This window comes from Crocuta crocuta, unplaced genomic scaffold, assembly GCF_008692635.1.
Source record: "Crocuta crocuta isolate KB4526 unplaced genomic scaffold, BGI_CrCroc_1.0 scaffold830, whole genome shotgun sequence".
In the NCBI taxonomy this organism is placed as follows: Eukaryota; Metazoa; Chordata; class Mammalia; order Carnivora; family Hyaenidae; genus Crocuta; species Crocuta crocuta.
Window position 1 is genome coordinate 1,215,716 of NW_027531513.1, and position 14,269 is coordinate 1,229,984.

The 14,269-nt window shown below is 39.9% G+C and overlaps 2 protein-coding genes across 2 annotated transcripts in view; one reads left to right on the forward strand and one right to left on the reverse strand.

The window, feature by feature from the left end:
• ACYP2 (acylphosphatase 2) overlaps positions 1–14,269 on the forward strand; it is a 158,249-nt gene that overhangs the window by 110,716 nt on the left and 33,264 nt on the right. The gene's annotated exons all lie outside the window — the stretch shown is intronic.
• TSPYL6 (TSPY like 6) lies at positions 1,884–13,172 on the reverse strand. The gene is given in 7 exon segments (XM_077772350.1): positions 1,884–1,909; positions 1,912–2,212; positions 2,214–2,463; positions 2,465–2,791; positions 6,354–6,462; positions 7,961–8,070; positions 13,087–13,172. Coding segments are annotated over 7 exon segments (1,209 nt in total).

Sequence of the window (14,269 nt, forward strand, 5' to 3'; positions counted from 1 at the left end):
CTCGCAAGTATTTTTGATGTTTAGGAAAAGAAATCTATCATTTGCTAGGTTGTTACCAGGGTAAATTGTGAAGATAATCAGGGCCACAAAGTTTTTGTGGATAATTTTCCCATGAAGACAATAATCTCTAAAGCCTTCAGTCTCTGACGAGACCAAAATATTCACATTGTATTTCTAAAGATAGAGTTTTAACAAAAAAAAAAGGTGAAAACTGTTAGGGATATTCACAGAATTTTCCATATTATACAGGAAACACTTGGATATTCTTCCAAGTGCTCCCAATTGAAAGCAAAAAATCTATATGACTGAATCTTCCCAGTAAGCAGAAGCAGAGGAAGTAACAGGATTTTACTAAATATGAGTGAAATTAAGGGCACAGTAGTTAATCTTTCACATAAAGTCACAGGAAAACAAGAGAGAAAACACCCAACATAGCACTGTTTTTCTTTAAAAAGCCCTTTGGTAGGTAACCGAGTTAACACTTCAGCCACCTGCAATTCTCCCACCCCAGTCCTGAGAAAAGTAGCCCTTTTCCTGTTACCACTCACAGAGCAAGCATCCCTTCCTTGCAGGTTCTCAGTCAACCCAGTTAATTCTACGCCCTGCATTTCCCTGGCTATTTCTGCTGCTGGCCTTTAGTTCAATTTTCCTTGCTTAGGGCACCCACCACAACCTCTTTGGTTCTTTGATCCATTCTGAACTGGAAACACCTTTCTTTTCATCTAGACTGGTCTTCCTTTAAATGCTGTAGGCATTGCTAAGGGAGGGAGGGACTCGAAGTGGGCAGAGGGGCAGTAAGAGCTGTGGTAGTCTTCTTGACAGGACCTCTACTCTGACTCCGGAGATGAAAATAGAGCTAGATTAAACTAAAGAGACTGCTTTTGCATGTGTGTCTGGGCTGCCACTTTTTTATATTCTTGGGGGAGGGGAGGCTACCACTTTCAAAAGAGGAGAGAAATGAGAGAGAGAGGAGACTTCAAGAGAAGGAAATTAGAAAGGGAAGACAAAGCGTAACTCACCGTGGCACTGTGACACTTCATGATGTTGAGGATGAAGAAGGGAGGCAACTTAAAGTCCCCAGGTTTTATATGAGTTCCATGGGTGAGGCTGAGAAAGCCTGCTACCTTCTCACCAAGGAAATTACCATTATCTTCACTATGTGAATAGGGTCCAGCTCATCACCTCAATCACTTGCCTGACGGCCAGTAGCGTTCCTGAGTGATGGCTGTGGTGGTAAGGAATTGGGGTCTTGTAGGGGAGAAATAGAAAGGTCTTTCATGGGCTGGCAGGAAACCTGGGCCCATCACCATTTCTGGAGATTAATGTTTATTATAACTAGAAAGTGGAGCTGACAGTGGTCTGGAAAATGTCCATCCAGCAGGCAACAGCCTGAGGGGGTAGGTATAGCCAGTAGCAGGCCGCAGTCAGTGGCCAGAAGGGCAGGAAGAGCAATGGAGTTGCATAAATCACATAGACCAAGTTACACACTGCTGTTTTCCCTGGGCTTTATTAATGCCCAGCAATTCTCCACAGGTAATGAGCAGAGTGAGTAAAACAGGCTCCTGACCACAGCTAGAAATCTAGGTGGTAGTGACTGGGCTAGAGGCCCTGCGAACAAACAGGGTCCAAGCAGTGTAGATAAAGGCAGTTCAATTTATAATATCATTTGTTTGGCTTACAAGAGTGTGAACTGTGCCACGTAGCATGTAATGTTAATGCAGAACTGCCATGAAGGTCTAACATGAAGAATGAATGTTCAAAGGAGGGAAGATGCTGAAAGGTCAGCACAAAAAGAGTAATAGGCATACCTAGTGTTGTTGCCAAAGCAAGATCCAGCTGGAAGTGGTTGGGGATCTGTATGGGAGTATTTCCAAGGGCAGAGGTTAACCACATTGGAACCCAAAGGGATCTCCACTGGCTTCCTTATCTGGCAAAGTCTAGCTATATGAGCTCTTTCATGCAATAGGTAGTGTTTAAGTGGATTTGGCCAGAGATCCTCTTTGATAATCTCAGCAGTTCTGTCAGACTCTGGAAGGTTGTGGTCTGAAAACCAGGCAATGAAGCTGCAGATGACATCTTGGTTCCTATGAATGAAGGATTGAGATTCATGGCCTGGGTGCCATATGATTGGAGTGGCAAGAGACATCACTTGGCTGGGCATTCTAACCTCAGAATCCTTGACAGTGAGCTTGTTTCTGCACTCTGGGTTTTTGTTGAAAGAAGAACTTGGAGCCCATCCTAGGGCATCTGAGGCCCTTCACCTCTAAATTTGTTATGTACCTTAACATCTCTGCTTCTTGGCCTCTAATCAGGGTGGACAGCTGTGGGTGGTTCCAAAATTCTCTGACCCAGAAGCTGGGGATATTCTGAATGATGTAGTTACTCCACTCTAGGTAGTGTTGCAATACCTTCGCAAACTTGTGCTCCGCCTGTAGTATGGCTCTGTCAGCCTGAGCATTCAGTGTCCATTTCTGGCTGGACGGCCTCCAGGGGGCTCATGTGGAGATACACATTCAGGGACTAGAGGCCTGCCTTCCCCTTCACCTTATTTACCACTTTGTTTTCCTCCACTGCTTTAACTTCTTCACCTCCTGGCTTCTCCTCCTCCACTTCAGCCCTCTCCTCCTCATCCACTGCTCCTGAGAAGATGGCACACCTTTCAATCTTTGTTTCCTTGGCCTCTATTCCAGCCATCTCTTCAGATCCCAGCCTCCCTGTGCCGTAGATTTCTGGGCCCTTGTCCCCACCAGGACCATGTGGATCTTCACAATGAAAGCCAATTTTCAGGATGCTATCATTTACCTAGAGGCTGCTTTCAGGCCCTTTATGGGTCAGTCTCAGGATAGTCTGTTTCCATAACCTGTGTCATCCTTTTTATTTCTGCCCTGCTAGTGTGTGTGTGATGGTATCACATGGGGGTTTTAAATTACATTTACCTAATATGTAACAAAGTGAAAACATTTTTGTGTGTTTTGGGGCCATTTTGATATCCTCTCCTTATGAGGTATCTGAGTCTTCTCCGCATTTTTCTATTGAATATTCTGCGCTTTTTTTTTCCGTATTGATTTGTAGGAATCCTTTATACATTCTAGATACAAATCCACTTACAGACAGGTGTATTGTAAATATCTCCTCCCTTTCTGAGCTGCTTTTCTCTATTTTACCCGTGTCTTTGGATGAGCAAAAATTTTGAATTGTAATGTATTCCAATTTATTATTTCCCCTTTTTAGATTAGTGATTTTTATGCTCTGTTTAAGAAATCTTACCTCTCTAGGTAAGATTGTTCCTGCAGTTGATCTGAAACTGGTTTTTGTGAATAGTGTGATAGGAATCAAGATTCATTTTTTCCATATAAATACTGAATTGACCAGACCCTGTTTATTGAAAAGCCCATCATCTCTCCATGCTTGTGTTTTTAAATGCTTCCATCAAAAGTGGCATATGTTGGGGCACCTGGGCGGCTCGGTTGGGCACCCAACTTCAGCTCAGGTCATGATCTCCTGCCTTGTGAGTTCCAGCCCTGCATTGGTACTGACAGCTCAGAACCTGGAGCCTGCTTTGGATTCTATGTCTTCTTTTCTCTCTGCCACTCCCTGGCTTGTGTGTGCTCTCTCTCTCTCTCTCTCCACCCCCCCACTCTTTTTCTCAAAAATAAACATTAAAAAATTTTTTTTAAAGTGGCATGTGTCATTAGCCAGAGCTAGTCAGATGGCTTTGCTTAGCCTCAAAAGGTCAGGTAAATGCTATTGTCTACCCTGAACCGGAAGGAAAAAGGAAACTAGAGCACTGGTGAGCATTATATCACTCATCTAAGAATAAAACTTGATTAATGTGTAAAAGATCATCAGAGTTAGGCCAAAGAAAGTAGAGAAAAGGTAATGAGGAACATAAGAGGAGAAAAATGAAAGACAGTAGAGTATCAACAAAGATTAACAATAAAAGGAGAGAGGGAATAAGTAAACAGTATTTGGAATGAAAAAAAAGTTACAGTAGGGATTTAACAACTATCAGAGTATGTTGGACAGCATTATGCCAATGCATTTTCAAACCTGGTTGAAATATATTATTTCATGGAATGTATTTCATTGATACTAACTGAAATTGGCAGAAAGCTTAAATAGATTTAGAAACAACAAATAGAATCAAGAGTTTGAAAGGAATCTTTGCACAAAATAGCATGAAGCTGTAATGGCTTTGAGACAAATACTATCATACCTTTAAGGAATACAGAGTCTGTTAAACATTAAATATTGATTGTGTGCCTGTGGTATGCCTGGCAATCTACTAGACCCTTAGGGTATATTGGTAAACAGAGCAAAGATTTCTTTCCTTTTGGAGTTTCTAACAGAGGAGAAAGACCATAAATAACACTTAAACAGTACCACATACTAGGAAATTATGAGTACAATGGAAAAGAAACAAGAGTTGAATAAGGGAATTGAGCTTTCTGGGGTTAAGGAGTAGAGAGCAGTAATTTTAAATGGAGTGGTCAGAAGAAGCCTCATTGAAAAGGTTAGATTTTGGCAAGGATTCAAAGATGAGAGAGCTAGTGGATATTTTAGAGAAGAGCATTCCAGGGAGAGAGAAGAGCTAAGCAGAGGCCCTAAGACAGGAGCATGCCTAGGGTGTTCAAAGAACAACCAGATTACTGTGACTGAAGCAGAGTGAATAAGGCCAAGTCAAGTAGGGTCTCATAGTATATTGTAAGACTTTTGGCTTCTGCTCTTAGTGAAATGGGAAGCCCCTTCAGAATTTTGAACATGACTCAAAATCTGACTTCGGTTTTGCATGGATCGTTGTAGGTCCTGGGTGAAGAATATACTGGATGGGGGCAGTGGTAGATGAGGGAGATCTTTTAGAAGGCTATCAAAGTAGTCCAGGTGAAAGAAATTTCTCAGACCAAGTGGTAACCATGGAGATGGATGGTGGATGTAATATGATGGTAAAGCCAGCATGGTTTCATGATGAATTGGGTAAGGGAAATGAGACAAAGAAGTAAAAAATGACTCCATGGATTTTGACCTAAGTATCTGCTAAGATGGAGTTGCCAGAAACAGAAGGGGAAGGTTGTGATGGAGCAGATCTCTACAGGAGAATCAGAAGTTTACTTTTGGATGAGTGGAGTTTAAAATGACTGTTGAACAAGAGTTGAGATAGTAAGCATTAGAAATTTGAATCTCAGAAGAGGTCTGGGGCAGGGATACAAATTTGGGAATAATCAGCATACATGATATTTAAAGCCAGAGAGCTGGAAGAAATCACCAAGGGTGTGACTATTGATAGACTAAGCCCTGGGGCCTCCAAAATTATAAGGTCAAGGAGAACAAGACTAAGGAGAGACCACTGAGGTAGGAGGGGATGAGAGTGTGAAGCGCGCTGGCAGCCTGATGTGTAAAGGAAAGGGTTCAATGTGTGATGTAATGCTGACAGGTCAAGCAAAATGAAGGCCGAGAATTGGCCATTGGATTTTACAACAAAAACTCACGGTAACTCAGGAAGAGCACTTTCAATGGAGTGAGGGGTCTGGAGTGGGTTTTAAGGGGAATGAGAGGAAAGAAATTCGAGACAGTGAGTATTGACAATTATTTTGAAGAATTTGCTCTAAAAGGAAGTAGAGAAATGGGGTCATCACTTGACAAGAACAGTTTTGGAAGCGTGGGAGGGTGACAGCTTTGCTATAATGGGTTTAAGAGGAAATGTGAAGGGAGAAAGTGAACGCAGCAAGTATACACGACTCTTGAGGAGTTTTGGTCTACAGAAGGGGGATGATAGCTGATGGAGAAAGTGGGTCAAAGAAAGTGTTTTAAAAATGGGAGAAAAGGAAGTATGTGTACATGCTGATGTCACTGATTTGGTAGGGAGCAGAAATTAATGATGGAGGAGAGAGGAAGGAGAATCATTTGGATGGATGTCCTTGAATAGATGAGATCAGATGGAATCTGGGGCCCAAGTGGAGGAGGAGGAGCTGGCTGTCCATGGGAGCATGACAAGTTCACTGGTAGGAACTGCAGGAAGACAAAGGGTAAGGGTGTGTATGCTGATTGGTGGGTAGAAGTGGGGGAATCTATGAAGTTCTCTTCTGATTGCTTCAGTGTTCCCAGTAAGGCAGAAAGCAAGATGATCAAGCAAGTGAGGAGGAGGCAAGAGGCATTGGGATTCTGAGAAGAGAGCCTCAAGGCCATGGATTCGAAGTGAGGCATGTCAGCATGGTTGGGAGTTTTCCTTCAGCCACATTCAGTATATAGGCACAGCATGAGTAAGCAGAGTTAGACTTAGAGCTGAAGCAAGAAGAGCAAAAGAATGATGACAATAATCAATCTTAGAATTTAAGCTGGAGGAATAGAGGACATACAGGGATGAGGGGCAGTGAACAGGTGGCCTGATCAATGCAATGGAAGATCCAGGAATTGAAGGGTTGCTGGGCCAAGTACCAGAGTGAGCTGGAGGGATGCCATAGTGGTCTGGGAGTGGAACGCAGAGGATTGGTCAGGATCTTACTCATTGTTCCAAACGCCGCTCAGATCAGGCAGATTGAGGATGAGGTAATTCCAGGTGGGGAGGTCAGTGAACCATGAGACCAGGGGATGAAGGATCACTGATGTGTATATTGAAATCATGGAAAGATAAGACCAGAAAGCAGTGAGAATGAGCCAGGAGCTAAAATCATTGAGAAATGAGGGGGGATGACTGGGGATGGCATGAATGTAGGGCTTTAGGCGATCTAAACTGATGGATGACAGAAGATTTAAAGCTGGGCATATATACTAGGGCCAAGGTTATATAGCTATGCTGCCTCTGCTGAAATCAGTTAGTGGGAAAGCAGCTACTTTTAGAATTTCATATTAATGTCACATACCCTATATTTTGCTGTTTTTCTCAGAGTGCCTAGAAGGAAGTTACACATATAGTAGCTGATCAGAAATAAGGAATGTATATGTGTGTGTTTTTTTTAATTAGATAGTGAATGGTGATTATACTGGATTTAGTGGGAATGGTCATTTCTCTTGGGGTCTTTCATTCTTTTTGAGTCCTAGAGGATAGACTAGAAACTACTGAAAAGGACAAAATAGGATTTTAAGTTGGGGCTTGAAACATTATGACTATGTGTATGTATGTATGTATATAAATATATATATTTTACAAAGGGGGAATTAAGAGAGAGAATACAAAATATATGAACTGTCTTGTCAACCAGAAACAGAAATAGAGATAAGAAAAGAGAGGAAGAGGGAAGGGGGTGGGGGGAGGAGATAGAGACAGAAAAAGGGAAGAAAAAAGAGAAAAGAAAAATGAGGAAAGAAAAAAGATGACTTCTTTGGAGAAGTCCAGTGTAGCCACAATCTTGCAGTTCATAGAATTGTGTGTGAAGTGTTTAAATTCTCTGGGAAATGGGGGAAAAAACCCATGATCTTTTAATGGATAAACCTAATATAAGATGAATGAAGAGAGTCCGTGAATTATGGAGTCTTAATTCTCTTTGACTATTCAAATCCTGTTGAGCACTTCTTCCTTGCTTTGAAAGGGATCTCTCACTCTTGACTTAAATTCTTTAAGCAAGTGTGTTTGTATAATTTGGCACACAGAGCCATGGTTCCTTGGGCCGGGCCACCCAGTGTAGAACTCTGAGGGCCTCAATCCAGTGTTATTCACTTAAGACCAGAAAGAATGCTGGTAGACAAGAGAAGGAGATACACACTTGGTTACTTGCCTCAGTTTCCCACAGAAAGCCCATGAAACTGTTTGCAGAGGGAAGTGGTGAAAAAGAGGCTTTGAGTGATTAACCAAGTGGCTTTACAGCTGCAGTCATCTCTCTACAGCCTCTTAGAAAAAGTATATAAATAGAAGTGGAATGAAAATATTTTAGTTACCAGAGAGTGGGTAATGATTTACCCTGGAAAAGTCAATAATTGTGATTTAATCATTTTCTAGGAATACAGCACTCAGAAAGAGCAAATATACATGATGGTGGCTCATGAAACTGTAAGGGGCTGAAGGTCTGTGTAGGGTGCTGGTCTAGCAGACCAGCCCCAGCGTGGTGGAGCCAGATGGCCGGGGTGACTGTGATTAGCCTACGGATGTAAAGAGCCATTATAAGAAAAAGGCAGTATAAAACATTACATAAAATGTTTGTAGTATCTAAATGTTAAACATAACCATTCTAACTTAATTGCGATAAAAGTAATGATTAAAAATAAGTTGATACTATAGCAAATCAATAAAATTTATGAGACTTTGAAACATTATGGGATCTTTTAAAAAAATAACATGACCTAAAAAAGTGCATCAATGGTGTCATCATTGCAAGAGCATATTTTTTGAGCAAACTTTTCCAGCTGCTTGAAAAGACACTTTTAGACTCTATACTAGTTACAGAATGGTGAACAGAAATTCGTTCTAATGCCTAGTGTTTTCTTCTCAGCTATCATTTTAAAGCAGTCTCTTTTTTTTAATCAGTTTTTTTCTTTAGACGCAACAGTATTTTTGTGTTCCAGTGCATCATCTCCTCACTGAACCCTCTGAACTTGGCACTGTCATTACCCCATTTTACAGATATGAAAACTGAGGTGCAGAAATAAGAAGTAATTTGCTTGTGGACACTTAGTAAATGGCAAAGTCAAGATAGGAATCCAGGCAGATCCCTAAGCTCTTCGTCTTGAACACTGCAGGGTACACCCTGAGACTTTCTCAATCTTAATTTTCTCATGGTGATTGTGTCAAATAAGATAACGAGCTCAGGTGGTGAGGGTGGGGGGTTGAGTTTGTCTTTGTTTCTGTATTGTTTGTTATAATGAACATGAATGAGTCCTTCATTTTTGTAATCAAGTAAAATAATTTTAAGGCCTATAAGAGTGCCTGGGGTAGAGAGGCACCCACTGAAGTCATTGCTATTGTATCTGAAAGCAAAGTCCTAGAGTTTCCACTTGACTCAACAGGGGATTTGTTAGCTCCAGAAGCTTGGTTGTGAAGGAAAGAAATAAGAGAGGGCAACAGGTGGAGAGAATTCAGGTTAGAGGTTTTTATTTTCCAATGAGAAGGGCTTGTACATCCTAAAGTGAGGGGTGGGAAGGGCCGGAAGGAGAGCGAATTGGTTTAAGTGAGGGCACAGATAGAGTGAAGTCCCAAGGAACAGGGGAGGGGATAGTTCTGGAACCCTTTACCTTGAAAAACGTTAATATGACTTAACTGTTAGTAGATAAGCCCCGTTGTATAAGTTCGCTGAGGTTATAAAAACAAGATCATTTTGGAAAATGAGAAAGGAATGAAAAGAACGCTATGGTTTTATTTATCTACCTGGTTCTGGGCAATGTGAGAATAGGTTTTCTGAAGAGGAGCCAACAGTTTATTTTTCCATTTGTGGGTTACAATGGTAACATGATTGTTGGCAAACGAGCATCTTTTCAAGCAGCTTCCCTTGGTGTAGGTCAGCGGGGTAACAAGAGGAGGTATTTCTGCAGCTGGAAGAAAGGTTGAGAAGCATCTTCCCGGAATCTTATTTCACAGTCTAAAATAGATGTGAAATACTGTGCTGTTTGGGAATTGGGGGCCTATTCCTTCTAAGCGCATCTGTTGGTAGCTGTTGAAATTCAAATAAATTCAAATAAAGTCCAAGTAATATTCATATTACACTTACTGATTTCAAGGAGTGTTTAAAAAACATGCCTCCAGAAAACCTACACCACAGTCACTGACGGTGACAATAGGAAAACCTTGCCTTTTGGCCAACTGTGGTTATTCTGAGCCTGAGCCACAGCATTTAATTTCTTTAAAACATCCCTTTCTCCCTTCCTGAGCTTTTCAACTGAGATTCATTTTCATTTGCAAAATTTTAAATATGAACAACTCTATCAAACAGTTGTGGATTTTGGTTTTGATCTTTCTGCAGCCTTTGGTAGTTGAAATGAGGTTGCTGGACTGTTGAAGTCAGAGAGCAAGGACTGAATAGATGCATTTTTCCTCTTTGTCTTCTCTCCAGTTTTAGTAAACGACAAGTTTTCATTTAGGTGCTGTGATTGAGGGAACTTGGTATACCTATTTATTGACACGATTCCAATTTATAAATAAATCAGGGCATTTTTAAAAAGGCAAACACAGGGGGCACCTGCATGGCTCATTCGGTTGAGCATTTGACTCTTGATTTCAACTGAGGTCATGATCCCCGGGTCCTGGGATCAGGCCGTGTGTTGGGTTCCGTGCTGAGCATGGGGCATGCTTAACATTCTCTTTCTTTCCCTCTTGCCCTCTCTCTCTCCTATCTCTCTCCTGTCAAATAAAAAAATTAAAGAAAAAAGGGCAAACACAGGATAGAAAAATATGGGAATTTCTCTTTTTCATTAAACCGTGACTCTGTAAGGAAACGTGATCTACCAAAGGTACTCAAAGAAGTAGAAGAACCATTTTAAGGTTATGAGTTTTTCTTTTTTTTCTTAGTAGCTGAAATTTTGAATAGCATTTCAAGTATTCATATATCATAGTCATATGTCATTACCTGAGAGTTTAATGTTAGAAGTAGATACCATACCAAGTACATTACATGAATTAACTCCTTTAGTTTAAACCTCATAATTACCCTATGGAGTATTATTTCCATCTTATAGATGAAGGTATCCAAGGATTAAAAATAAGTAATTTGCTCAAAGTCACACAGTTGAGTCAGGGTTTAAACCCATGTCTGTTACTCCCAGCTATTGACCCATACTCCAAATTATGTCTGTTAGATGGAATGCAGTAAAGGACAAGATAAAAGACCATAAAAAGAAATCAAAATGTATTAGAAGAAATGTCTTCATTTTTTACATGTGAATTCTAAATCCAGGCAAACTTCTGAAAAAAGTATTATGGTAAAAATAAGGCATCAGGAAGGGATAAGACAAATAGGATATCAACAGGATACCAACAGCCGAGAACAAGGCTCCTTGGACAAAGTTATGGCAAAAATCACATACGTTTGATTTCCAAGGCATAATGCTTACATTCTCCAGGCTTTTGGAAACATGAGTGGTTTCTTTAAGGTTCTGGTGCAGTGAAAGATCCTTCCTCTTGGAAACCTAATAACTTGCCATTTGACACTGATATTCATGTTTTCTTCTAACTCTTTGCTTTCATCTATATGGTGAAAAATACAGTAGGTCCATAATATTCAACAACTACAATTGTTCAACTGCTAGTATAGCTGGTTCCTGCTTCCTCCCCAATTTTATTTACAGAAAAATGTTAATAGTGACTTTGAGTTTTGTCTTCTTCAATATACACAGTAAGTGGAATTATTACTGGCTCCCCTCCATCATTAAATAGGAACAAATTTTTTCCAGGTTTTATAATTATAACTCTAATGCCTATATAGTAGCCTGTTGAGTTGATGTAGTATAATTTATATTGGGCATTTTGCTTGTTCCCAGTTTCCACTTTTATAAATATCTTTCTGAGAATATTAATTATACATGATGTATTTATAATATAATGCAAATATATATTATATTCATTATATAGTTGCTAATATATAATATACATACATTTCTTCATAAGTAAGTTATATGTTTGTGTCCACTGACCATTTATCTCTTGAGGTTTTAATTTTTGAAGATTTGAATAATTTATATATTATGTATGCCAACTTTTTTTTTCTCATAATCAATACAAATGTTTCCCAACTATGTTTCTCTTACTTTAGTTAGTTTTTTATGTTACAGGCATTTTCTTGCTTGATTTTTCTGAGCCACTTATTTTTTTCCTTTGCAATTTCCATTATTACAATAAATTCTCCAAAGATACTATCCCTCTAAAGATTTCATAAGTATTTTATTCTTTGTTCTCCTAGCTTTGCTAAGAGTTAAAGCAAATATTTGACTCTGTAATCCAATAGGGGCTTACTCTGGTGTGTAGTATTAAGAGCTGATCCAAATCATGTTTTGCTTTGTGTTGGTTAACCAGTTATCCTGGGAATTACTAAAGTATAATTAGGCAATCATTAAATAATTATTTTCCCTAATTTTATATTTGTAAATTAAATTTATTTATGTTCCACACTGCCTTGATTGTTTATTTTAAAAATTTAGGCAGTATGCTTTGTTATAGATTTCCTAGGACCTAGATCAGCATCACGTTCATGGTTTCTTTGTTAGTGTGGAACTTTAATATATAACAAATAGTAAATAATTTTACTTGCTGGAATTTGTTTTCCTGTATGATAACATGGTATATATCTCAATTTGTTCATCTTGTTTTATACATTTCAGAAGAGCTTTGTAGTTTCCTTTGCATATGGATCATAAAATTCTTTATAATTTTTTTAAAAAAACATTAATTTTATTTTGAAAAGAGAGAGCACACAAGTGGGGGAAGAGCTGAAAGAGGAAGAGAGAGAATCCCAAGTAGGCTCCATGCTGTCAGTACAGAGCCCCGCCTGGGGCTCAAACTCACAAACATGAGATCATGGATTGAGCTGAAATCAAGAGTTAGATGCTTAACTGACTGAGCCATGGTGCCCCATGTAATTTTCTTTATAAATGTTCTATGCGCTTCTAAGTTGATCCTCTGTTTGTTTTGTTTCATTATTCCATTTTTAATGGAATTTCTTCCCTTTTTAATGATATTATTGAGCTGGTAGTTAACATCATAAAGCTCCTAATTATGGCAAATTCTTTATAAACACAGTCACTCTAATAAACTCATATAGCCAATAAATTTAAACAGAGTTCTTAGGATTTTTAGACATGGAATGCTCTCTAAATAACCATAGTTTTATCTCCCCCTTTAATATATCATTTGATTGGCACAAACCACACACGCACTAAATGGAGTTGTCATTCTTGGTGTATTGAAAAGAGCATTAGGCTGGAGAGTCCAGAAATTTGAGTTCTACTTTCATATCCTCATCTAAGAAAGCCATCTCTGAGGAACCTTGTCTGGGTCACGCACCCTCCTGGGCACTTTACAAAGGCCATCTTGCCTAAGGCTTAGAGTAAGCCTGCCGAGTCTGTATATAACTAAATACCAGAAGTGAGGAAAGTAAAGTTTAACAAGCGTAGTAGGACGAGGCCGGCAATGTTAGGCTCAAAGAAGCAGTAAGAAATGGAACACCCACGTACCCAACTGTGGCAGTCTGTATGGGAGGCCGTGGGCCTGCAGCCTGGAGTTCTGACCTGGCAGGTTTATCACTCCCTGGGGGCTGCATTGACCACTGACCTTTAGTTAAGGGTCTGTGAGGAAGGAGGGAGGCATGGAGAAGCTACATCAGCTCGCTTTCATCCTTATCTTGTACATACACTTCACACTTCCTGCTTCTAGGTCACAGTAAATCTGTGTGAAAACAGTCCTGAAGGAAGTCTGTTCCCCTGCTCACCAGTCTGCAACCCCCATCAGCCCTTTGAGGTCTGGCTTCGCTCAGGGAGTTGAGTAATGTGTCCAAAATCATATAAATAGTGAGTGATGGAGTCAGTGGCTTGCTCAAAAGCCAGTGCTTTCTCCATTCCCCCAGTGGTGTCTACACCAGCGATGTGGTTCAGGTGGTTCGTTTCACCTCTCCGTACTGTAATTTCCTCACCTGTGCAATGAAAGAGTCAGACAAATGGTCCAGTTGTGACAGGCTGGACAACACCTCTGTTGATAAATGCATTTACTTTTCTTCAAGATTGCAAATTCTCCAAAGTCAGAGACTGTACTTTTCCACAATCCTGAATCGCTCTTATTGCTTTGCAGGTAACAAGTGTCTAGTGAATACTAGACAGAAGGAATGCACGATCAATTAATCAAATAAAATAATCTTAGTGCTTTTCTCACAGGACATTTTCAATGCTGGGACACAAGGGGCAAAAAATAGTTTACATCTCAACTGTGGAATCTTTTACAAAACTGCATTTGTCATGAACCTCTTCGCAAGAAGATGCTTAGCCGGGGTCAGCTTGTTTTCATCTAAAAAGAACAATTGAGCTTAGGAAGATGGGAAGCCTAGGAAGGATCAACGTGGGGGCTGTGGAAAGTTGACTTTTGTCTAATAAAGCTGTTTGGGTTTGCTCTTTGTGCTGCTCTTATAGCAATAACATGAAAAAAAAATTGTGACTATTCAAATTTAACCAAACTTGAGCCTATCCAAAGCCAGTTTTGAATAAACGACAAGCTGTGGGAAGCATTCTTTAACATCTCTGGGCAGGCAATAGAGAACTACGAAGTCTTAAGTTCCTGTCTGTAATTGAAACACACAGTGTTTTCAGTGCACCCTCAGAAGATATAATACAATCACTTCTGCATTATTTAATATTCTCCTTTTATGCC